This window comes from Geotrypetes seraphini, chromosome 8, assembly GCF_902459505.1.
Source record: "Geotrypetes seraphini chromosome 8, aGeoSer1.1, whole genome shotgun sequence".
Taxonomy (NCBI): Eukaryota; Metazoa; Chordata; class Amphibia; order Gymnophiona; family Dermophiidae; genus Geotrypetes; species Geotrypetes seraphini.
Genome location: NC_047091.1, coordinates 192,361,834 through 192,385,696, shown reverse-complemented (window position 1 = coordinate 192,385,696; position 23,863 = coordinate 192,361,834). Strand labels below are relative to the sequence as shown.

The 23,863-nt window shown below is 44.1% G+C and overlaps 1 protein-coding gene across 6 annotated transcripts in view; it reads left to right on the top strand.

The window, feature by feature from the left end:
• The window catches only part of OSBP2 (oxysterol binding protein 2), a 333,561-nt gene that overhangs the window by 218,182 nt on the left and 91,516 nt on the right, over nucleotides 1-23,863 (top strand). For all 6 annotated transcript variants that reach the window (XR_004540462.1, XM_033956744.1, XM_033956742.1 and 3 more), the window contains 2 exons: nucleotides 5,354-5,471; nucleotides 15,159-15,225. Coding sequence is in view for 5 of the 6 variants with exons in the window: in XM_033956744.1 (XP_033812635.1) it covers nucleotides 5,354-5,471; nucleotides 15,159-15,225 (185 nt within the window). In the remaining variant the exon portion in view is untranslated. The remainder of the gene's footprint in view (nucleotides 1-5,353; nucleotides 5,472-15,158; nucleotides 15,226-23,863) is intronic.

Genomic DNA, 23,863 nt, shown 5'->3' with positions numbered 1-23,863 from the left:
CTGGTTTCGATTACAGGTGTCAAATTCAAGGCCCGCGTTTTATGTGGCCTGCCCTCCAGTGTTATCTTGTGGCCGGCTCCCTCCTCCTCACACAACTTCCTGAAGGGCTTGTTTACTAAACTGTGCTAAGACCCATGCTAACAGTTACTATACTGTGAAACCAGCCAGCAAGTAAAAAATCTTGTGATAACCTCATAGTCCAGGGGGAGATGAGGCATGGCCTGTTAAATATAGCTGGTGTACCTCTACATTTTCTTTCTTAATAAAACATTTTCAAATAAAATAAATTTCCAGTAGGGAATTGAGTGAAATGGCAGCAGTCCCCCCCCCCCCTTGGGATTTTAAAGCTACATGTGCTTTATTTTTAATATTTTTTTGCTCTGTTTGAAAATATGTGGATTTTTTTCAGCATCTAAATTTGAAAAGCAGTAAAATTTGAAATAGATATGGCACAAAAATAAGTGCTTAATAAAAATTTTCTCAAAAAAATATAGAAAGAGTTTGAGAGACCAAGGAAAAATACTAAAATCTACATTAGAGACAAATTTTTAAGACTTTACTAAAGTTGCTGAGGTCTTTCTCTCTCTTGTTCAATTGATGAGTAATATCACAACTTTTTTAAGTGCTTTGAGTAGGTTTGTGGTGCACAAGTGTTTGCACTTGGTAAGAACATAAATCAAACGCCATTGGACTATCCCTGCCACCTCTTTTCCCTATACCACCTGTATTTCTGTTGCTTTCATATTTTTTTGATGTAAAGAGTTACTCCTACCAATTTTGGAATCTCTAGCCTTTCTAATATTCCGATATATAAGTGGAAAAAAACCCAGGCAGAATTTATTAACAGAAAATGGACAGCTCAGAGCAATAAGATTCTCCCCTTCACCATCCTCCCCCTCCAAATGTTTAAAAAATATTTAACCAAAAATGAAAAATGGGTAGAAAAGTAAGTAAGTAGGCCCAACACCAAGATATGTCAATATATATTGTCAGAAAAACGTAAAAGCTCTGTATTCCTTCTGAAAAGAGTTGCTTATATGCCAATTAAATGAACATGGAAGAAAGCTAAGATGATCCAACTCAGTAGTATCCAACTTTTTCACAGATAAAGGACAACAGTGAATATGAGAAAGCTCTGAGGGCCACCAAAAGATTTCAAGTTTCTTTGTAAACCGCCTTGACTTAAACATTCAAAATAAATACTACACTTCTCCCTCCGAATCCGCGGGTTTAGTACTCACGAATTCGGTTATTTTTTAATGTTTTGCCTCTTCAAAATAATGATACATGTTATAAAAAGTGCTTTATATTCAATCCAGGCAGACCAGATGGTACCCATCAAACAGTTAAAGTTTGCATTCAAAATGAGCCTACTCCACTGATTACTCCAAAACCGATGTTTTGAATGTAAATTTTACCTGTTTGGTAGGTACCATCTGGTCTGCCTGAATTGAATATAAAGCACTTTTTATAACATGTACGATTATTTTGAAGATAAAAGTTTAATGTATTTATATTTTTAGAGACACCACTGCTCTTCAGTGAATGTGTACAATATTCAAATTCGTTTGCTTATGCAGGATTGAAACGAGCCCTGTCAGAACCTTTAATTAAGTTAAGTGTTCTGCTTCAAATAATTGAATCCACAAGTTAGGAATGTTTAAGCTAGACTACAGCTATAAGTTGTGTAATTCGCTGAACTTCACAATATGCAGTGATTGGGTGGTGAGGCAATTTTTCTTGGGCCTTTGGCCCTTAGCTGTTTGCCTTTGTGTCTTATTTTTTAAAGTCTGAATCTGATCCATCCTCCCCAGACCTTACCTGGTGGTCTAGCAGTGATGCTGGGCAGGAGCGATCTTCCTATGCTCCTGCCCCGTACAAAGCCATCATTAAAAATGGCTGCTGTGAGTTCCCATGATCTCACGAGACTCCAATGGGAACTCACGGCAGCCATTTTTTTATGACAGCTCTGCATGGGGCAGGAGCGTAGGAAGATCACTCCTGCCCAATGTCAATGCTAGACCACCAGGTAAGGTCTGGGACGCAGGAGGGAGGCGGAGGTGAGTCAGAGTTGGACCTAAAAGTTATCCGCAATTTTCCTTATTTGCGGGCCAGCTCTGCCCTTAACCTTCGCGGATTCAGAGGGAGAAGTGTATTATTGATTCTATAACACTTCAAGGATATGTTTTAAAAGCTCACTTTATTTTGGATTGTCAACAGTAGCAAATTCTATAAATGATACCTGCACTTAAGAGATTTTTTGCAATTACTATATCAAGTGGGCAAGATTGAAATTATCTCATTTACAGAATCTGAAGAGCATTTCAGCCAACTGTTTGAGGGCTGCTGCATAGGAGGATTTTTGGGACTGCATGTTGGAGACCACTGCCCTAACTCCTTTGGATCTTCTCTCTTCAGACTCTGACTCCTCTCCAAGCTTCATTGTCACCCCTTTTCTCACTTGGTTCCTTGAATCTCCTCTTTTTTACACTCTTTGAACACGCTTTGTATCCGTGGATTAGAAACCCAGATTTATGATACCTTCTCACAAACGATGGCATTCTTAGCTCAAGGATCCCATCATCCTCCTGAGCATAGATAACTCCTCCTTTAGGTCCTAGCTCTCCAAAGGCTCCGACTCCTCTCCCAGCTTCATTGTTGCCCCTTTTCTCACTTGGTTCCTTGAATCTCCTCTTTTTTACACTCTTTGAACACACTTTGTATCCGTGGATTAGAAACCCAGATTTATGATACCTTCTCACAAATGATGGCATTCTTAGCTGAAGGATCCCATCATCCTCCTGAGCATAGATAACTCCTCCTTTAGGTCCTAGCTCTCCAAAGGCTCCGACTCCTCTCCCAGCTTCATTGTTGCCCCTTTTCTCACTTGGTTCCTTGAATCTCCTCTTTTTTACACTCTTTGAACACACTTTGTATCCGTGGATTAGAAACCCAGATTTATGATACCTTCTCACAAACGATGGCATTCTTAGCTGAAGGATCCCAACATCCTCCTGAGCATAGATAACTCCTCCTTTAGGTCCTAGCTCTCCAAAGGCTCCGACTCCTCTCCCAGCTTCATTGTTGCCCCTTTTCTCACTTGGTTCCTTGAATCTCCTCTTTTTTACACTCTTTGAACACACTTTGTATCCGTGGATTAGAAACCCAGATTTATGATACCTTCTCACAAACGATGGCATTCTTAGCTCAAGGATCCCATCATCCTCCTGAGCATAGATAACTCCTCCTTTAGGTCCTAGCTCTCCAAAGGCTCCGACTCCTCTCCCAGCTTCATTGTTGCCCCTTTTCTCACTTGGTTCCTTGAATCTCCTCTTTTTTACACTCTTTGAACACACTTTGTATCCGTGGATTAGAAACCCAGATTTATGATACCTTCTCACAAACGATGGCATTCTTAGCTCAAGGATCCCATCATCCTCCTGAGCATAGATAACTCCTCCTTTAGGTCCTAGCTCTCCAAAGGCTCCGACTCCTCTCCCAGCTTCATTGTTGCCCCTTTTCTCACTTGGTTCCTTGAATCTCCTCTTTCTTCTTACGCTCTTTGAACACACTTTGTTTTGTATCCGTGGATTAGAAACCCAGATTTATGATACCTTCTCACAAACGATGGCATTCTTAGCTCAAGGATCCCATCATCCTCCTGAGCATAGATAACTCCTCCTTTAGGTCCTAGCTCTCCAAAGGCTCCGACTCCTCTCCCAGCTTCATTGTTGCCCCTTTTCTCACTTGGTTCCTTGAATCTCCTCTTTCTTCTTACGCTCTTTGAACACACTTTGTATCCGTGGATTAGAAACCCAGATTTATGATACCTTCTCACAAACGATGGCATTCTTAGCTCAAGGATCCCATCATCCTCCTGAGCATAGATAACTCCTCCTTTAGGTCCTAGCTCTCCAAAGGCTCCGACTCCTCTCCCAGCTTCATTGTTGCCCCTTTTCTCACTTGGTTCCTTGAATCTCCTCTTTCTTCTTACGCTCTTTGAACACACTTTGTATCCGTGGATTAGAAACCCAGATTTATGATACCTTCTCACAAACGATGGCATTCTTAGCTCAAGGATCCCATCATCCTCCTGAGCATAGATAACTCCTCCTTTAGGTCCTAGCTCTCCAAAGGCTCCGACTCCTCTCCCAGCTTCATTGTTGCCCCTTTTCTCACTTGGTTCCTTGAATCTCCTCTTTCTTCTTACGCTCTTTGAACACACTTTGTATCCGTGGATTAGAAACCCAGATTTATGATACCTTCTCACAAACGATGGCATTCTTAGCTCAAGGATCCCATCATCCTCCTGAGCATAGATAACTCCTCCTTTAGGTCCTAGCTCTCCAAAGGCTCCGACTCCTCTCCCAGCTTCATTGTTGCCCCTTTTCTCACTTGGTTCCTTGAATCTCCTCTTTCTTCTTACGCTCTTTGAACACACTTTGTATCCGTGGATTAGAAACCCAGATTTATGATACCTTCTCACAAACGATGGCATTCTTAGCTCAAGGATCCCATCTTCCTCCTGAGCATAGATAACTCCTCCTTTAGGTCCTAGCTCTCCAAAGGCTCCGACTCCTCTCCCAGCTTCATTGTTGCCCCTTTTCTCACTTGGTTCCTTGAATCTCCTCTTTCTTCTTACGCTCTTTGAACACACTTTGTATTTGTGGATTAGAAACCCAGACTTATGATACCTTCTCACAAGCGATGACATTTTTAGCTCAAGGTTCCCATCTTCCTCCTGAGCGTAGATATTCCTCCTTTGGATCCCAGCTCCTCCAAAAGAAGGATCGAGAGAGAGAGGGCATGGACAAAGATATCAACCTTCCAAGAGTTTTATATTCCTAGTTTCATCATTCATGCATTCCATTTTCTAGGCCGTTCTCCCAGGGAAACTCAGAACGGTTTACATGAATTTATTCAGATACTCAAGCATTTTTCGCTGTCTGTCCCAGTCTATCTAATGTACCTGGGGCAATGGAGAGGATTAGGTGACTTGCCCAGGGTCACAGGGAGCAGCGTGGGTTTGAACCCACAACTTCAGGGTTCTGAGGCTGTAGCTTTAACCACTGTGCCACACTCTCCCCCCATCATCATGATACCATTCTCTAGAGAGCGTTCTGCATATGGCAGCATCAAAGCCAGTTACAACCTGAAGATACTATTACAATCTGCAGACAATTCATGTCTGAGGCCATGAACAATAATTTTAAAAAAAATTTTGAGTTAAAGGGTCATATGCACAAAGTGCTACTACTCATATACAGTAAGAAACACTTTGTAAATGGCACATTTAATATATCTACCATGTGTCTTGCCTGTGGAAGTGACTGAACTGACTTTGTATTTGCAGGGAATGTGCTGCCTTTAAAAGGGGAACCCAGTGATGAAGATGATGAGACAGAGTATTTCGATGCTATGGAGGATGCCGCAGCTTTCATCACAGTAACCACAGACCTTAAACAGCACAGGTACTTTGTGGAGCCTAAAAAGCCCAGTCATCACAGCATAATATTTCATTTTAGTATGAGCCTGTAGAGATCAGGCACTGTGGATCTGTTTAGTTTGGATTACAGACCAGGCGTGCAATAACATTTTGTGTTAGGCTGATAAGAACATAAGAATATCCTTACTAGGTCAGTCCAATGGTCCATCTAGCCCAGAAGCCCATCTTCACTGTGGCCAATCCAGATCACTGGCAAAACCCCAAATAGTTATTAACAGAGAAAAGGGGTATAAAGGATAATTTATGATATTCACTTTAAACAATCTTTTTTTGCACATCAGTGTCTTAATTTGTTTATATTAATATTTCATTCTTATTCACCCACTATCCTAATCATTTAGATAATATCCTAATTGGACAATAGAACTCATCTCCAAATTTAATAGAGAGATTGAAGTATCATAAAATATGCATTGTTCTCAGTAAAGAGACCTCTTATAACTTAGATGTTATTTCAAGTCCTCATCCTGAATGCATGTGGTATAATCATTTACTTCAAAATCTCCTTCCTAACCTTAATTATTTATTTACTAATTTTTAATTAATTAAAAGAGCGATCTAACTAACTGGGGGTGCAATCCTTTAATCAAATTTTAAAAATATTATTTCATTTATTAATGTGTTATCAAACCTTAAAATCCATTTATTAAATTATATGCTTCTAAATGTATACTTTATAGAAGAGCAACAACACTTATCTTAGTGGCCTTCCAGCCAGACCAACATTAGGGGACCATGAACTACCTGACGCTCAAATTAATCTTGGAGCATTTCAGCTATCAAATAGCCTTCATCGGGGGACAATATTATTGTTGTGCTACTGTAACATGTTCTGAAGGTCACAAATACAATAAAATATCATTCAAGAGGTGATGGTAACATTCAGAGGTATCAAGAGATAATGGAAATTTCAATGCATAACCTTTGACTTCAAAATCACACAGGGGGTAATTAATTATTCCATGTGTAAACCTTGTTTTACTCATTGATGCCTGATATATCTAGATGCTGGTTTTCTCACTTAGCATTGCACCTCTTGTCAGCAGGAACTTTACAGTGAATCAGTGGATATGTACTGAAGTAAATGATTATACCACATGCATTCAGGATGAGGACTTGAAATAACATCTGAGTTATAAGAGGTCTCTATACTGAGAACAATGCATATTTTATGATACTTCAACCTCTCTATTAAATTTGGAGATGAGTTCTATTGTCCAATTAGGGTATTATCTAAATGATTAGGATAGTGGGTGAATAAGAATGAAATATTAATATAAACAAATTAAGACACTGATGTGCAAAAGAAGATTGTTTAAAGTGAATATCATAAATTATCCTTTATACCCCCTTTTCTCTGTTAATAGATATTCAGTTGTGGGTTGGATAATCTAGAAGTTGATCCATGTGTGTTGTTGTGAAAACCCCAAATAGTAGCAACATTCCTTCTGTTATGTCCCTTCCAGATTCCATACTCCAGGTGTTTAATCCCTTCCCGCAATCAGAAATCCAAACACTTCTGAGCATGTGCTCCTCCTAACTTAGAAGAAAGTTAGAGCTATTTGTGTCCTATGTAAAAGTCTCTTTGGATTTCAGGGTGCAGACTGCATTTGCTGCCTCCAGTCATGTGGAGAGGTAATGTGGGGACTGAGGTTACAGTCGGAGTCCGAAGATCTTTTAAGTCTGGTCATTTTAGAGCAGTTCTGAGGCAGAAAATCCTTTTCCTTCATTCAACTGCAGGGTACAGAGGTGACAGGCACTTCATAGACTGTGAATACACCTTCATTATTTTCTATGGGAGCTTCAGGGGTGGTATGTCACTCTTTTTTGAGGGTTTCTGAGGGTAGGGTTCAGGTCTCCCACCTCCTCAAACACCAAATCGCTGTTTTTTCTTTTTGGAAAGTGTTTATTTTTCCCATTTTTAGCGCAAATTCACTGGCGGTGGCCATCTTGGATTTTTATCAGTCTTTTTTTTTAAAGCTTGATTTCTGCCTCAAAACCCCTCAATTTTGTTTAACGTCAATTGGGATGAACTCAGCCACTAATCTGTTGACTACATGTATGGATTGTGCCGGTTTGGCACTGGAACAGCATCCGTGTACTGCGTGCCACAGCACGCTGGGGGGAGAAGTGGCAGCAGCTTCGGGCTTTGCTACCTCCAAGTCCTCCAGGGCTGAGGAGCCAGTCTGGGATATGGGCAAAATGTCTTGGCCACAGGCTGTTCTGGACACTGGCACCAAACACCTGTTTACCAAGTCTGGGGACTCATTTGGTGTGGCACAGGCACCTCAGCAGGACCCAGCAGTAGCCACAGGGTGTGATTTTTCTCTGGATTTCATTCAGCTCCTCTGGAGAGCATATTCTTTGGACCCAACTCATTTAATACAGCCAGGAGGCGCATCACCTTCTTCTAACCTGGACATTCTTGTGCCAGGGGCCTCTGTGCAGGAGGCATCTCCGGCTACGTCTGATCTGGATTGCATTAGTTGTCCTATACCCTATTTTCACGCATATAACGTGCGCGTTATACACGATTTTTACAAACCGTGCATAACCGTGCGCATTATACTTGTGAGCGCGTTGTACAATTTTTTTTCATTCCGATCCGGCATCCCCCCTGCGAACCGGCATCCTCCCCCACGCTCACGTCACCCCCCCTCCCCCGCGATCCTACATCCCCCCCAGCACCGCAAAACATCTCTTACCCGATTGGGCACCGGCACCAGCACCAATGCACAGGACGTGCCAGTGCCCGAAGATCCTCCCTCGTTGGGCTGGGCTGGGCGGTGCGAGGGAGATCCTCCTTCTTCCTTGTGCTGGGCTGGACTGGGCTTTGAGCATTTGCGCATGTTCAAAGCCTTCTGGTCTCACTCTCTCTACTGTAGTAGACATGGTTTTCCTGTTAACTAATTTGACTTATTTTATTCTACTTTTTAAATCTTGGATCCAATTATTGAGGACTAGTGTGCGATCAAATCAGATCATTATTACTTTATTCATGTATTTTTATTTTTAAATTTAACTATGCATTATGGTATATTTCAATTTTGGAAACTTAGTTTATTATGTTATTGATCGCACAATCGCACTTTACTGTACAAGATGTATATGCTTGGTAATATTATAAAATTCTATAAATAAATAATGGCTTCATCTACCTTCATAGATTATATTTTAAAATTCCTCAATCGGCTAATGTAGTTGGAAAAATCTCACTGCAACCCCTCCCTTTTTACCACAACTGGGAGTGAGCCTCGTGTACTGTCTGTTCTTCTAAGCTCTATACCGGAAAAAGTAATCCGTCCCTTTGCCAAAATCTAATCTTTTTTTTTTTTAATATTAACATACATATACACAATGGCACGTTCCCTAATTCTGTACATGTTCACCTCTTTGCAATCCCCTTTGTTTTTCAACAGGAAACATTTCTAGCTTCCTAAGTGTTACATGCTATTCTCCTACTAATTTCATGTACTTCCTATAATACTGGACACACTGTCATTATCACTGCAGGATCCTCTCTAAGGGCTTTTCCAGAGGATTCCTGTCTGGGGAGGTCTCTCACTTCTGCTTTACTCCTCATTCTGTCCCCTTGAGCCACCCGCAGAAATCTTTTGCTTTGTCCGTCTCTGGCCATGCCCTTCGCAGGACAATGGAAACGCAAATAAGGACTCTCTCACTTCGTGCCCCTGGCACGTCTCATACACACACAATTGCAGGGTGCTCACAGAAAAATCTCAATCCAGATCTTGACTCAACCCTATTCTTTCTCCTAATATATATATATACAGTATATATATACAAATGTACAATGTCAACTGTCTTTCCCTATCACTAGCCTGACGTCTAATATATAAAAATTAAAATAAAAAGGTTGTACTTACAGTTTGTACAGTATTAATTCCGTACGGTCTCTGTGTGACTAGAAATATATTTTTGTGGAGTTTTGGTGTCCAATTACGGCACAAAAGTGGACCACGATGTGGCCCCAGTCCCTGCCACAACTGGCCCCCAAAACCCCCCTCACACAGGAGCACCATTCGTCCAGCACCAAGGCGCAATACCCCGCCCCCTGAACATGTTACTCTTTGAAGTTCACCAGAACACCTAAAAAATAAAATCCGTTAATCACGCAAGTGCGTGAAAACCAAGCATGATCACGTCGGGCAGTCACCACTGAAGTAAATGCTGCTTTGGTTACCTCATTGGAATGACTACGAGACGGCATTGTATGTTCCAAAAACAGACAATATTTGTTTATTGTTAGTATAAAAACTTACAGAATTACAGCAGCAAAGGCATAGCAGAAAGGTATATTGTCAGTTCAGAATATGCAATGGAGAGTAGAACTTGCACTCGTATGCTTAGCAGGGGGCTAGCAGTTCCCCGCAGCATAAGTAAGTGAATCTCTCTGGCTCTACCTGTGATGCATGTGTTTTTTATACAGAGAAATTCTTCCTTTGTTTCAAAAAGCACATCCCCGAACTCTGGTCATGTACTTCCCTATTGGTACAAAAATGTATACCTAACTATTCCTCCACTCAGTCCATGCCTGTCTCACTTCCCCCCCCCCCAGGAGGGGGGGGGCCTTGCAGAAACTGAGAATTCTTCATGAACTTTCTTCCTCCAGCTCTGAGATCCTTATCACCTTGCAGATGCTAATTTGTGGTTTTACACCGCTGTACATCTTCAGGATGGCGTCCTTGTATGCTGAAAGTTGGCAAGGGTGACCTTTCAACACCCCAGCTGTGCTTGGATCCCATAACTCACTTCAGAGACAGGCAGCAAATGTTGTGGTACCAAGTTCTCTCATCTCTCTACACCAACATCGTCCTGCAGGGATCCTTGCTAGTTATAAATGTTTTATGGCTGTCCAGGGTGCCTGGCATATGTGAAGTCATACAGCACTGATAACAGTTCAGCAGAACCTTGGAGAAATATCCTCCCAGCAGGGAATGGAGACAGGAACTTTGCAGCACAAAGGCCAGCTGGGTTAGCATTTCAAAGGATACATGTGTTCACAGACAGCAAGGTACAGGCTGGGCCTGGGTATGGGAAAATATATGTTTAAAATGTCTAGTGTCCAGCATACACAAGTGAGGCCAGTATGTCCAGTTTATCCATCTCACTTACCATCCAATGAAGTCTGTTTCTGTCCACCATTTCATTGCTTATGCCCTGAAAGAGCTTAAATTGGAAGCTCTGTAATGAGAGGGCATAGGATGAAGTTAATGTAATGTAATGTAATGTAATTTATTTCTTATATACCGCTACATCCGTTAGGTTCTAAGCGGTTTACAGAAAATATACATTAAGATTAGAAATAAGAAAGGTACTTGAAAAATTCCCTTACTGTCCCGAAGGCTCACAATCTAACTAAAGTACCTGGAGGGTAATAGAGAAGTGAAAAGTAGAGTTAGAGGAAAAATAAAAATAAAATAAACATTTTAACAAGACAGCATTGATCTAAATACTTTGTAAGGTAGAAGAGAGGAGAGAAAGGAATAGAAGCAGAAGGGGGAGCCGTTGAACAGTAGAAAGTTAAGAGGTGATAGGATCCAGAGTAATCTAAGGAAATGCTTTTTTACAGAAAGGGTGCTAAATGCGTGGAGCAGTCTCCTGGAAGAGATGGGGGAGACAGACTGTGTCTGAATTCAAGAGGGCCTGGGATAGGCATGTGGGATATCTTGGAGAGAGAAAGAGATAATGGTTAGAACATAAGAATTGCCGCTGCTGTGTCAGACCAGTGGTCCATCGTGCCCAGCAGTCCACTCATGTGGTGGCCCCCAGGTCAAAGACCAGTGCTCTAAATGAGTCCAGCCTCACCTGTGTACGTTCCAGTTTAGCAGGAACTTGTCCAATTTTGTCTTGAATCCCTGGAGGGTGTTTTCTCCTATAACAGACTCCAGGAGAGCGTTCCAGTTTTCTACCACTCTCTGGATGAAGAAGAGCTTCCTTACGTTCGTACGGAATCTGTCCCCTTTCAACTTTAGAGAGTTGGAGAGGGTGAACAATCTGTCTTTATCTGCTAAGTCTATTCCCTTCAGTATTTTGAATGTTTCAATCATGTCCCCTCTCAGTCTTCTCTTTTCAAGGGAGAAGAGGCCCAGTTTCTCCAATCTTTCACTGTACGGCAACTCCTCCAGCCCCTTAACCATTTTAGTTGCTCTTCTCTGGACCCTTTTGAGTAGTACTGTGTCCTTCTTCATGTATGGCGACCAGTGCTGGACGCAGTACTCCAGGTGAGGGCGCACCATGGCCCGGTACAGTGGCATGATAACCTTTTCCGATCTGTTCATGATCCCCTTCTTTATCATTCCTAGCATTCTGTTTGCCCTTTTTGCCACCGCCGCAATTCCAGATGTCCTCAAGCATCTGACTCCCATGCCTCTGCTGCCCCTAAAAAGCCCCAATGACGCCAAAAGTCAAGTTTGGCTCCCTCATATCAGGGCTCTCTGTTTTACCAGGAGTGGACTCTTAATATCCTCAGACCAGTAGGTGTTGGACATCATTCGGGAAGGACACAAAATCGACTTTTTATCTCCCTCTGGGTTTGTTTCTGGACTCTCCGGCAGGTTGGCAAAGAAGGAGTCGAAAGTCCATGCTACCCTGCAGCATCTCTTGGGCATCTGAGCAGTAGAGTCCGTTCCAGATACTGAATCGGGCTTAGGCAGATACTGCTTATACTTCAGTGGCCTCCCTTGCGTCATCCTTTCCCTACATGGAAACTTAACATCGTTCTGCAGGGCCTAGTGGAAGCCCCATCCAGCCACTAAAGGATGCTTCTCTTTTAGATCTGCTTTCTGGTTGCCATTGTCTCAGCATGGTGTATTTTGGAGCTTCAGGCTGTTTTGTGCAGGGAACCCTTTCTACGGATCATGGAAGCGGGAGTGATTCTTCATACAGTACTTTCTTTTCTACCAAACGTGGCTTCCGATTTCCATGTCAAGTTGGACATCGATAGGCATATTTGGAGGCTAATGACTTTTGGCTGTCTGATCATTTCTTTGTCCTGATTGCTCCATCTCGACATGGTAGGCCAGCTTCTAAGACCTCACTCGCCTGTTGGATTCATATGGCCATTTCAGCGACTTACCGTATTTTTTGCTCCTTAAGACTCACTTTTTCCCCTCAAAAAAGTGGGTGGAAATAGGGGTGCATCTTATGGAGCGAATACCCTCCTGTACCCCTGTACCTTTTGAAAAATCCTGCTGTCCAGCGCTGTATGGCAGAAGCTTTCAGCATTCCTGCCCTTCCCTCCGCTGACTCCCGAACTCTCGTGGCAACATCAGAGGGGAGCACTTTTTAAAATCCTGCCATCCAGTGCAGTACAGTAGGAGCTTTCAGTGCTCCTGCCCTCCCCTCAGCTGATTCCAAAACTCTCGCGGCAGCATCAGAGCGGAGCACGAGACAGGTGTGAGCTTTTCACGTTCCTGCCTGGTTCCACTCTGCTCCGTGAATGGCTGCCGTCAGTTCTCGCGGGACTGATGGCAGCCTTTCAAAAAGCAGAGCGGAACCAGGCAGGAACGTGAAAAGCTCACGGCTGCCTTGTGCTCCGCTCTGACGCTGCCGCGAGAGTTTGGAAGGGCAGGAGCACTGAAAGCGCCTGCCATACTGCACTGGACGGCAGGATTTTAAAAAGTGCTCCCCTCTGACGCTGCTGCGAGAGTTCGGGAGTCAGCAGAGGGAAGGGCAGGAGCACTGAAAGCTCCTGCCATACAGTGCTTGACAGCAGAATTTTAAAAAAGGTACAGGGGCCTGCCTGCCTTCTTGTTTGCCTTTGGGTGGGGGGCCTTGTCTGCCAGCCAATAGCCCTGCCTGTCCTGTCCCTGTCTGCCTGCCAACCACTAGCCCTGCCTGCCCTGTGCCCTGCTTGCCAGCTATTAGCCCTGCCTACTCTGTGCCCTACTTGCCAGCTATTAGCCCTGCCTGCCCTGTCCCTGCCTGCCAGCCACTAGGCCTGCCTGCCCTTTGCCCTGTCCCTGCCTACCCTGTGCCCTGTCCCGGCCTACCACTAGACCACCAGAGGGGGGACAGGGTTCAGAGCTTGGTAAGGAGTGTGGGGCTAGGTACAGAGCATAGTAGGGAGAATTTGGTTCAGAATGGGGTTTTTTCTTGTTTTCCTCTTCTAAATTTAGGGTGTGTCTTATAGAGCGAAAAATACGTTACATCACCGTGGCAAGCAGCCACCAGTTTCTGTTAAAGCCCACCTCACTAGAAGTGATGCTGCATCGTGGGCAGAGTCTCGAGCGATTTATACTGATGAAATTTGCAGGACAGCTACTTGAGTGGATGTGGCGGCTCACTCTGATGCTGCTTTTGGGACCTCGGTGTTAAGGGCAGGCTCTTCTGTCCCTCCCTAGATACTGCCATTGCTTTGGTACATCACCTGGAGTATGGAATCCAGAAGGGATGTAAAAGAATGGAAGATTAGGTTTTACCTTCAATAATCTTCTTTCATTTAGTCCCTGTAGGATTCCATGTGGCCCACCCTCTCTGTGTAAGCTCAGTTCTGAATCGCTTGCTTTTCTGCCTCGGTTCTTTTCCTTACAGACTTAAGTATCTTCCAGCTAGTTGACGGTTCCTGTGGAGGGTTCGCTCTTCTGTGAGTATGCCTCTTGCCGAAGGCTGTTCTCTGTAAAATACTTTTTTACAGAAAGGATGGTAGATGCGTGGAACAGTCTCCTGGAAGAGGTGGTGGAGACAGACTGTGTCTGATTTCAAGAAAGCCTGGGATAGTCACGTGGGATATCTTAGAGAGAGGAAGAGATAATGTTTACTCCCCTTTACAACATACATACCTTTGAACCCTGGTGGTCTAGCGGTGAAGTGGGACAGGAGCTGTCTTCGTTCGCTCCTGCCCAACGCAGAGCCAAATCAGAAAAGGCTGCTGCAAGTTCCCGGGGCAGTCTTTTGAGACTGAAAATTTACAAGACTGCTGCAGGAACTCCCAGCAGCAATTTCTGATCATGGCTCTGCATGGAGCAGGAGTGAATGAAGGTCGCTCCTGCTTTGCTTCAACGCTAGACCACCAGGGTTCAAAGGCATGTTGTAGAGGAGTCCGGGAGGGAGGTGAGGTGGTTAGCAGTTGGCCGGGACAGGACGCAGGAAGGATCACTCCTGTCCCAGCTCGCCACTGGACCACCAGGGTTTAAGGCAGGCCTTCAGGAGGCCTGCAACAGGGGGGGGGGGGGGGGGGAGGAACACACAGACCTGAGGATACAAATATAAACAGAGATCCTCATTTTTGACCCTCAAAATATCTGTTTGTATTCGCATATATACAGTATATCAAGTACATTTAGGAAATGTACATCAGCAATTTTGTTTAGCTGTATTGGTCTACTGGAAATGAATAATGATACTTAGCACTTAGGGGTGGATAAAGGAGAAGGGAGTATGTTGTAGTTGGTTATCGTTGCTATTACATGAAAGGAACACAGTATAAAAGCTCATAAAAATGTTCTTTAAAAACATGCTGAGATTGTTGTCTAGAAATCAAATACTAGGTGCAGTAAAAGATGTCAAGTTCACAAATGCTAGTAAATACATCATAATTCATAGCTGAGTCTTTAGGTTATACTACGAACCCTATATGCACTCATTTGTGCTTGTTTTTAACACGTTTTTTTCTCTCTCTCTCTTTCTGCAGACGTTCTGGGAGTAACCTGAGTGCGGCTAGTGGGAGTCATGGTGAAGACTGGACCCTGCAGAACAGTGTGAGTGGGAATGGGAATGGGAATGGGATTATGAAAGGTCAACGCCACTAATTGAAATGTTCAATGGAAAGAAAACTTAGGATACTTGAGAATCGTATCGTTCGACTGAAGAATCAAAGGCCTTAGGAACAGCCATGGGAAACACTTCACCCACCCATCAAAGGAAATGAACCCGATATCAATGGGGGGGGGGGGCAGCTTACAACACTCTAACCTCTTGCATAATATATTCCCCCAAGCTGTACTATGATAAAAGGGGAAAGATAAAAAATCATTTGCTATAATCAAACACTTTCCATGTTAAAACTAGACCCCCCCCCACCGCCCCGAGCTGGAGTCTGATGATATCTATACTACTCGTTGCAGATAAGCGTGAGAATCTTTACCACTGCATAAATCTCAACTGCTCCTCAGCCACCAGTCTATCTATCAGAATCTATGCAAGAACCTTAACATCCACATTTGGCAGAGAAATAGTATGAGAGGAAGCTTTGTCTTGTTTGGGAATCGCTGTGATCAATGCTTGATTAGAACACAGCTCAAACCTAACCTTCCTGAATCGCTTGATTGAAGTATGCCTCCAATGAGCCAAAACTTACCATTGCAAAAACCCCACTCATACCATCTGATCCCAGGCGCTTACGTACTTGCTGAATCTCTATCCCTCAGATAGATGAATTCAATTTATCCTGCACCTGTTGCAACTATCAGGGAAAGGATGCAGAATTGCAAAACTTGTAAAGATAATAGGATTACTTTGCGCTTGCAAGGAATATAACATCTGTTAAAAATTAGAAGAGTTTTGCCATATCTTACTGCTTCCATCCCTCAAGGCTGAAATACACTTGGGGCCCATCCAAGTCTTTGTCAGATTAACCAGCATTCCTATTTGGACTCTTGCTAAGCGTTTAGAAGCAATACATAGTAACATAGTAGATGATGGCAGATAAAGACCCAAATGGTCCATCCAGTCTGCCCAACCTGATTCAATTTAATTTTTTTTAATTTTTTCTTCTTAGCTATTTCTGGGCAAGAATCCAAAGCTTTACCCGGTACTGTGCTTGGGTTCCAACTGCCGAAATCTCTGTTAAAACCTACTCCAGCCCATCTACACCCTCCCAGCCACTGAAGCCCTCCCCAGCTCATCCCCCACCAAACGGCCATACAGAGACACAGACCGTGCAAGTCTGACCAGTACTGGTCTTAGTTCAATATTTAATATTATTTTCTGATTCTAGATCCTCTGTGTTCATCCCACGCTTCTTTGAACTCAGTCACAGTTTTACTCTCCACCACCTCTCTCGGGAGCGCATTCCAGGCATCCACTACCCTCTCCGTAAAGTAGAATTTTCTAACATTGCCCCTGAATCTACCACCCCTCAACCTCAAATTATGTCCTCTGGTTTTACCATTTTCCTTTCTCTGGAAAAGATTTTGTTCTACTTAATTATTTTGTTCTACTTAATGATAGAACCTGGCCAAATTAGTTCTCTCTTGGGTTAAAGTGTTTAAGATAGCCAGTGTGGTATTAAGGGCATTCTTTCCTTGCATCTGGAGGAAAATGAATAAGCATTTGATATCTCTTTTCGCAATTGTGCTTCTAATGTCGACATACAGCTGCCATTGACTTTCTCTGACGAGCAGCATATGCAATTAGTTAATCTTTAAGCACTGCCTTAGTGGAGCCCCAAAACATGGCTGGGGTTTTGGTGTGGTGTCTTTTTTTGCAAGACTCAGTTACTTTTCAAAGTTGCTTTAGAACATGATTGTATTATTGCAAAGTGATATCACTGTTTCATGTGGTTAATTGTAAGATAAAATATTTTAGCTCCAGTGCTAATGAACATAGAGCTGTGAAGTGTGGAGGATGTGAGATTCTGTTCCATTCTGGTTAGACACCAGTCTTCACAGCCAGGTAGAATTCATTAAATGTTTCCATCAAATAATTAATTATAATAGCAGTTTATCCCTGATTGATGTGCACGGTTCCATCCCTACTTTCTTTGTTTATAACTGTCTCTCATGAGGATGGGTTTCCTTGTTCGTTTTCTATTTTGCAATTCCAACATGTTACCCCTGCTTTGTTTGAATTGTACTGTTAGAGGATTTGTTTAAGGTATTCAGCTTACATCTGAGCTTTTCATGTGTGCATATGGTCTTGAGGTTTAGGGAGAGTATCTGATGATGATATGCTAGACCAGGGGTGCCCAATAGGTCGATCGCGATCGACCGGTAGATCGCCAAGGCAAAGTGAGTCGATCGTGGAGCCCATCCCGGGCTCCATGATAGACTCACTTTGCCTTGACGATCTACCGGGCCGATCAGCCTTCCTCTCCCCGATGTCAATTCTGTCGTCGGAGAGGAAGTTCGGGCCAGCCAATCGCTGCCTGGCTGGACCGGAACTTCCTCTCCAACGGCAGAATTGACGTTGGGGAGAGGAATGTTGGTCGGCCCAATGAAGGGAAGCAGGGAGAGTTTGGGGCGGCGGCGGCTTTGGGGCCTGTTACCCGATGGCGGCGGTGTTGGCGTTTTGGGGGCCTGTTCCCCGATGGTGGCAGCAGTGACTTGGTGTAGGGCCGGGAGAAAGAAAGAAAGGGGCAGGCAGGGAGACAGAAGGAAAGAAGGGAAACAGAAAAAAAGAAAGGGGGCATGAAGAGAGAAAAAAAGAAAGGGAGGCAGGGAGAGAGGAAGAAAAAGTTGGGGGAGGGAATGAGGTCTGGAGGAGAGGAAGCATACAGACTGAAATAAGGGAAGAAAGATTGGATGCACAGTCAGAAGAAGAAAGTGCAACCAGAGACTCAAGAAATCACCAGACACAAAGGTAGGAAAAATGATTTTATTTTCAATTTAGTGATCAAAATGTGTCTGTTTTGAGAATTTATATTTGCTGTCTATATTTTGCACTAAGGCCCCCTTTTACTAAACTGCAGTAGCGTTTTTTAGCGCAGGGAGCCTATGAGCGCCGAGAGCAGCGCTGGGCATTCAGCGTAGCTCCCTGTGCTAAAAACTGCTATTGTGGTTTAGTAAAAAGGGAGGGGGGTATATTTGTCTATTTTTGTATGGTTATTACTGAGGTGACAGTACATAGAGTCATCTTCCTTGACCTCTTTGAAAAAACCCCGGAATAGGAATGATAACTAACATTTTCTCAGTGTACAGTGTGCTTTGTGGTTTTTTTTAAATTTTATTGTTGGTAGATCATTTTGACTTGGTCATTTTAAAAGTAGCTCGCAAGCCCAAAAAGTGTGGGCACCCCTGTGCTAGACTTCGTAAGTGGCTAGCTCTCTGCGTTTTTTGATGTTTTATATGAAGTATGTTTTTGTACTGTGTTTTTATTTAATGTTTTATGATTCTGCATGTTTATGTATTTCCACTTAGATATAGAAAGGTTATAATTGTGCCCCCTCCTTTGGATGCAGGCAGCCAAAGAAATCTTCTGCCTGAACTGTCTCTGGAGTGAGGAAGTCAGTGGCATGCTATCCAGTTGCTGATGCCAGTGCACTCTGCATAGGCTTAGTTTGCGTGTGAACTGAGCGTGCGTGGAAGTGCTAGTATTGGCAGTTGGGAAACAAGCCACTGTCTTCACTGCTAAGGCAGCACTGAGGGCAGTTCAGGCAGTAGATCTCTGGCATCCCCGTTAGAAAAGGTATGACTTCAGACACGGTGGAATGGGGGGGTAAGGGAGAGCAAACAAGAAATACAGTAAAACCTTGGTTTATGAGCATAATTCGTTCCGAAAACATGTTTGTAATCCAAAACACTCATATATCAAAGCAAATTTCCCCATAAGAAATAATGGAAACTCAGACGATTTGTTCCACAATCACAAAACTTTAATACAAAATACTGTATGTACTTGTTATTACAAGGCCTTGCTCATTTAGAACAGTCACTACACTACAGTCAGAGAGAGAAGAACCATCGGCTCAGTTGTGATGATGCAACGTGTGTATACTGTATGTACTTGTATTGCAAGACTTTGCTTGTATATCAAGTTAAAATTTAATAAAATGTTTTGCTTGTCTTGCAAAACGCTTGCATACCAAGTTACTTGCAATCCAAGGTTTTACTGTATATTGCTTCCCCCACTCAATAGACTGCTGGGTACACTTCTCCCTCCGTATTCATGGTTTCAGCAATCACGGTTTCGATTATTCACAGTTTTTAGCTTGCTGGCTCCTCTCCCCAAATTACATCAGCTTGCATAGAGAAATCGCTGATTCCCAGCACTTTCTTCATAGTAACATAGTAGATAATGGCAGATAAAGACCCGAATGGTCCATCCAGTCTGTCCAACCTGATTTAATTTAAATTTTTTAAATTTTTTCTTCTTAGCTATTTCTGTGCAAGAATCCAAAGCTCTACCTGGTACTGTGCTTGGGTTCCACCTGCCGAAATCTCCGTTAAAACCTAATCCAGCCCATCCTCCCCCCAAACGGCCATATACAGACACAGACCATGCAAGTCTGCCCAGTACTGGCCTTAGTTCTTCAATATTTACTATTATTTTCTGATTCTAGATCCTCTGTGTTCATCCCACGCTTCTTTGAACTCCGTCACCGTTTTCCTCTCCACCACCTCTCTTGGGAGCGCATTCCAGGCATCCACCACCCTCTCCGTAAAGTAGAATTCCCTAACATTGCTCTTGAATCTACCACCCCTCAACCTCAAATTATATCCTCTGGTTTTACCATTTTCCTTTATCTGGAAAAGATTTTGTTCTACATTAATACCCTTCAATTATTTGAACGTCTGAATCATATCTCCCCTGTCCCTCCTTTCCTCTAGGGTATACATATTCAGGGCTTCCAGTCTCTCCTCATACGTCTTCTGGCGCAAGCCTCCTATCATCTTCGTTGCCCTCCTCTGGACCACTTCAAGTCTTCTTACGTCTTTCGCCAGATACGGTCTCCAAAACTGAACACATTACTCCAAGTTGGGCCTTACCAATGACCTGTACAGAGGCATCAACACCTTCTTCCTTCTACTGGCTACTGGCTTCTTCCTCTCTTTATACAGCCCAGCATCCTTCTGTAGCAGCCACTGCCTTGTCACACTGTTTTTTCGCCTTTAGATCTTCGGACACTATCATTTAAAGATCTTTTTCTCCATCCATGCATATCAGCTTCTCACCTCCCAGCATATACGGTTCCTTCCGATTATTAATCCCCAACACATTACTCTGCATTTCTTTGCATTGAATTTTAGTTGCTAGGCATTAGACCATTCCTCTAACTTTTGAAGATCCTTTTTCATATTTTCCACTCCCTGTTCGGTGTCTACTCTGTTACAAATGTTGGTATCATCTGCAAAAAGGCACACTTTTCCTTCTAATCCTTCAGCAATGTCACTCACAAACATATTGAACAGGATTGACCCCAGCACTGAACCCTGAGGGACTCCACTACTCACCTTTCCTTCCTCCGAGCGACTTCCATTAACCACCACCCTCTGGCGTCTGTCCGACAGCCAGTTTCTAACCCAGTTCATCACTTTGGGTCCTAACTTCAGCCCTTCAAGTTTGTTCAACAGCCTCCTATGAGGAACTGTATCAAAGGCTTTGCTGAAATCTAAGTAAATTACATCTTGCATATGTCCTCGATCCAGCTCTCTAGTCACCCAATCAAAAAATTCAGTCAGGTTCGATTGGCACGATTTACCTTTTGGAAAGCCATAGAAACATAGAAAAATGACGGCAGAAAAGGGCCATAGCCCATCAAGTCTGCCCACACTAGTAACCCTCCCCAAACTACCCTCCAAGTGGTCACCCTCTGATGGTATCACCTCTACACTACCCTCGTAGAGATCCGACGTGGGCATCCCATTTTTTCTTAAAAGCTTGTACGCTGCTGGCCACGATTATCTGCACCGGGAGCCTGTTCCAATGGTCTACCACTCTTCCTGGTATCCCCATGAAATTTCCCGCCCCTGATTTTCAGCGGATGTCCTCTTGTGGCCGAGGGTCCTTTGAGAAAGAAAATATCGTCTTCCACCTCGATGCAACCAGTGATATACTTAAATATCTCAATCATGTCACCCCTTTCCCTACGTTCTTCGAGAGAGTAAAGCCGCAATTTGTTCAGCCTATCCTCATACGAGAAATCCTTGAGCCCCCAAGACCATCTTGGTGGCCATTCGCTGAACTGACTCAACTCTCAGCATATCTTTACGGTAATGTGGCCTCCAGAATTGCACACAGTACTCCAGATGAGGTCTCACCATGGTTCTGTACAATGGCATTATGACCTCCTGCTTCTGGCTAACAAAATTTCTACGAATACAGCCCAGCATTTGTCTAGCCTTGGATGAAGCATTCTCCACCTGAATGGTAGTTTCATATCTTCACTAATGATCACCCCTAAATCCCGTTCTGCTGCAGTCCTAGCCAAAGTCTTGCCATTCAGTGTGTATGTTCTGTTCGGATTATTGTTGACAAGGTGCATGACCTTGCATTTTTTCGCGTTGAAGCCCAGCTGCCAGGTCGTGGACCAATGTTCCAGTAAGAGCAAGTCTTGCTTCATGGTGTCAGACAAATCATTTTTACTTACAGTGTTACATAATTTGGCATCGTCGGCGAATAATGCAATTTTACCTTGAAGCCCCTGAGTCAGGCCTCCTATGAATATGTTGAAAAGGATCAGTCCTAGGACCGAGCCCTGCGGCACTCCACTGGTCACCCTCAACGTTTTTGAGAGGGTACCGTTAACCAACACCCTCTGAAATCTACCACTTAGCCAGTCATGGACCCATGCAATTAGCGTTACACCTAATCCCATTGATTTCATCTTGCTCAATAATCTACGGTGGGGGACGCTGTCAAAAGCTTTACTGAAGTCCAAGTACACGACATCCAGGGACTCTCCCAGGTCCAGCTTTCTAGTTACCCAGTCAAAGAAGTTGATAAGATTGGATTGGCATGACCTACCCTTAGTGAAACCGTGTTGGTGGGGATTGCGTAGTTTCTTTTTGTTCAGGATCATGTCTAATTTATGTTTGATTAGTGTTTCCATGAGCTTACTCACAATCGAAGCGAGACTCACCGGTCTGTAATTTGCAGGCTCTGCCCTGCAACCCTTTTTGTGCAGAGGAATTACATTAGCTGTTTTCCAGTCCAAAGGGACTTTTCCCGTACTCAGGGAGAGATTGAAGAGTACGGCTAATGGTTCCGCTAGGACGTCACACAGCTCTCTGAGCACCCTGGGGTGCAGATTGTCCGGTCCCATGGCTTTGTTCACCTTGAGTTTTGAGAGCTCGCCGTAGACATCCCTGGGTGTAAACTCGAGGTTCCGAAACGGGTCTTCCAAGTTATGCTTCTCCTGAAACTCTGGGCCAGACCCCAGCGCCTGGCTGGTGAAGACTGAGCAGAAATACTCATTTAGTAGTTCGGCTTTATCCGTGTCTGATTCTGCATAATTCCCGTCAGGTTTTCTAAGGCGTACAATCCCATCTGTGTTTCTTTTTCTGTCACTAATATACCTGAAGAAAGATTTGGCCCCTTTTTTGATGCTCTTGGCTAAGTTTTCTTCTACTCGAAGTTTGGCCTCTTTGACTGCCAGTTTAACAGCTGTAGACTTGGCCATATATTTTATTTTAGCCTCTTTTTCCTCCGAGCGTTTGTAGGAAATGAATGCTCGCTTCTTTTCTTTAACGAGGTCTGATATCTCTGCGATGAACCATTGAGGTCTGTTGTTTCTTCGCTGTTTACTTACCGATTTTATGTAGTGGTTTGTTGCTGCGAGCAAGGTAGATTTCAAGGTTGACCACATAACCTCCACATCGTCGGTCTCCGCTTGGTGATGCAGTGCCCGATGGACAAAATCTCCCATGCATTTAAAGTCAGTGCCCCGAAAGTTGAGTACTTTTGTTCTCGTGCTTGGTCTAGAGCAGGGGTGCCCAATACGTCGATCGCGATCGACAGGTCGCTCGCTCAGGCAACACCAGTCGATCGCAGAGCGGGTTCCCTTCTTCCCTTCTCTTTTTTTCCCCTCCTGATTGGCCCGCCTCTTGAAGAACGCCAGCCAATCAGAGTGCTGGCAGAGCAGGGTGAAGGTTGGTGGCTAGGGTGCACAGCCGGCCAGGTCCGGGTCCTCCTGCCCTTCCTTTCCCCCAGTCCGCGCTCGGGGCTCACGCCTGCCTGGTCCTGTGCCGCTGCCCAAATGGTGCTGTTGGTTCTTGCGAGACTAGTGGGAGTTGACTGCATCATTCGAGCGGCGGTGCGCTCAGGGCTCGCGTCTGGATTTCACTTCCGGCACAGATGGGGGAGCCTGCCAATCTGACACCATTCGGGCGGCACGAGACCAGGCAGGCGCGCTCGGGGCTCACACCTGCCTATTACTGCCACGGCAGGTGGGGACTTGGGCGGCTGTCCAGCAGGGAAGGCTGCCGATGCAGCGCTGGACCGCCAGGATTGCATCAAGGTACCGGGGGGTGAAGGGATGCTAAAATACCAGGATAGCCATCTATGGAGGGAGGGAGGGAGGGATTTTAAAATACCAGGTTAGCCGTCTAGGGAGGGAAGGAGGGATTTTAAAAAGTACAGGGGGTATGATTAAAAAAGGTACTGGGGGTACGAAGGGGGATGATTTAAGGTACTTGGGGGTATGGGGGATGGTTTAGGGTACGAGAGGGGTATGGGGCC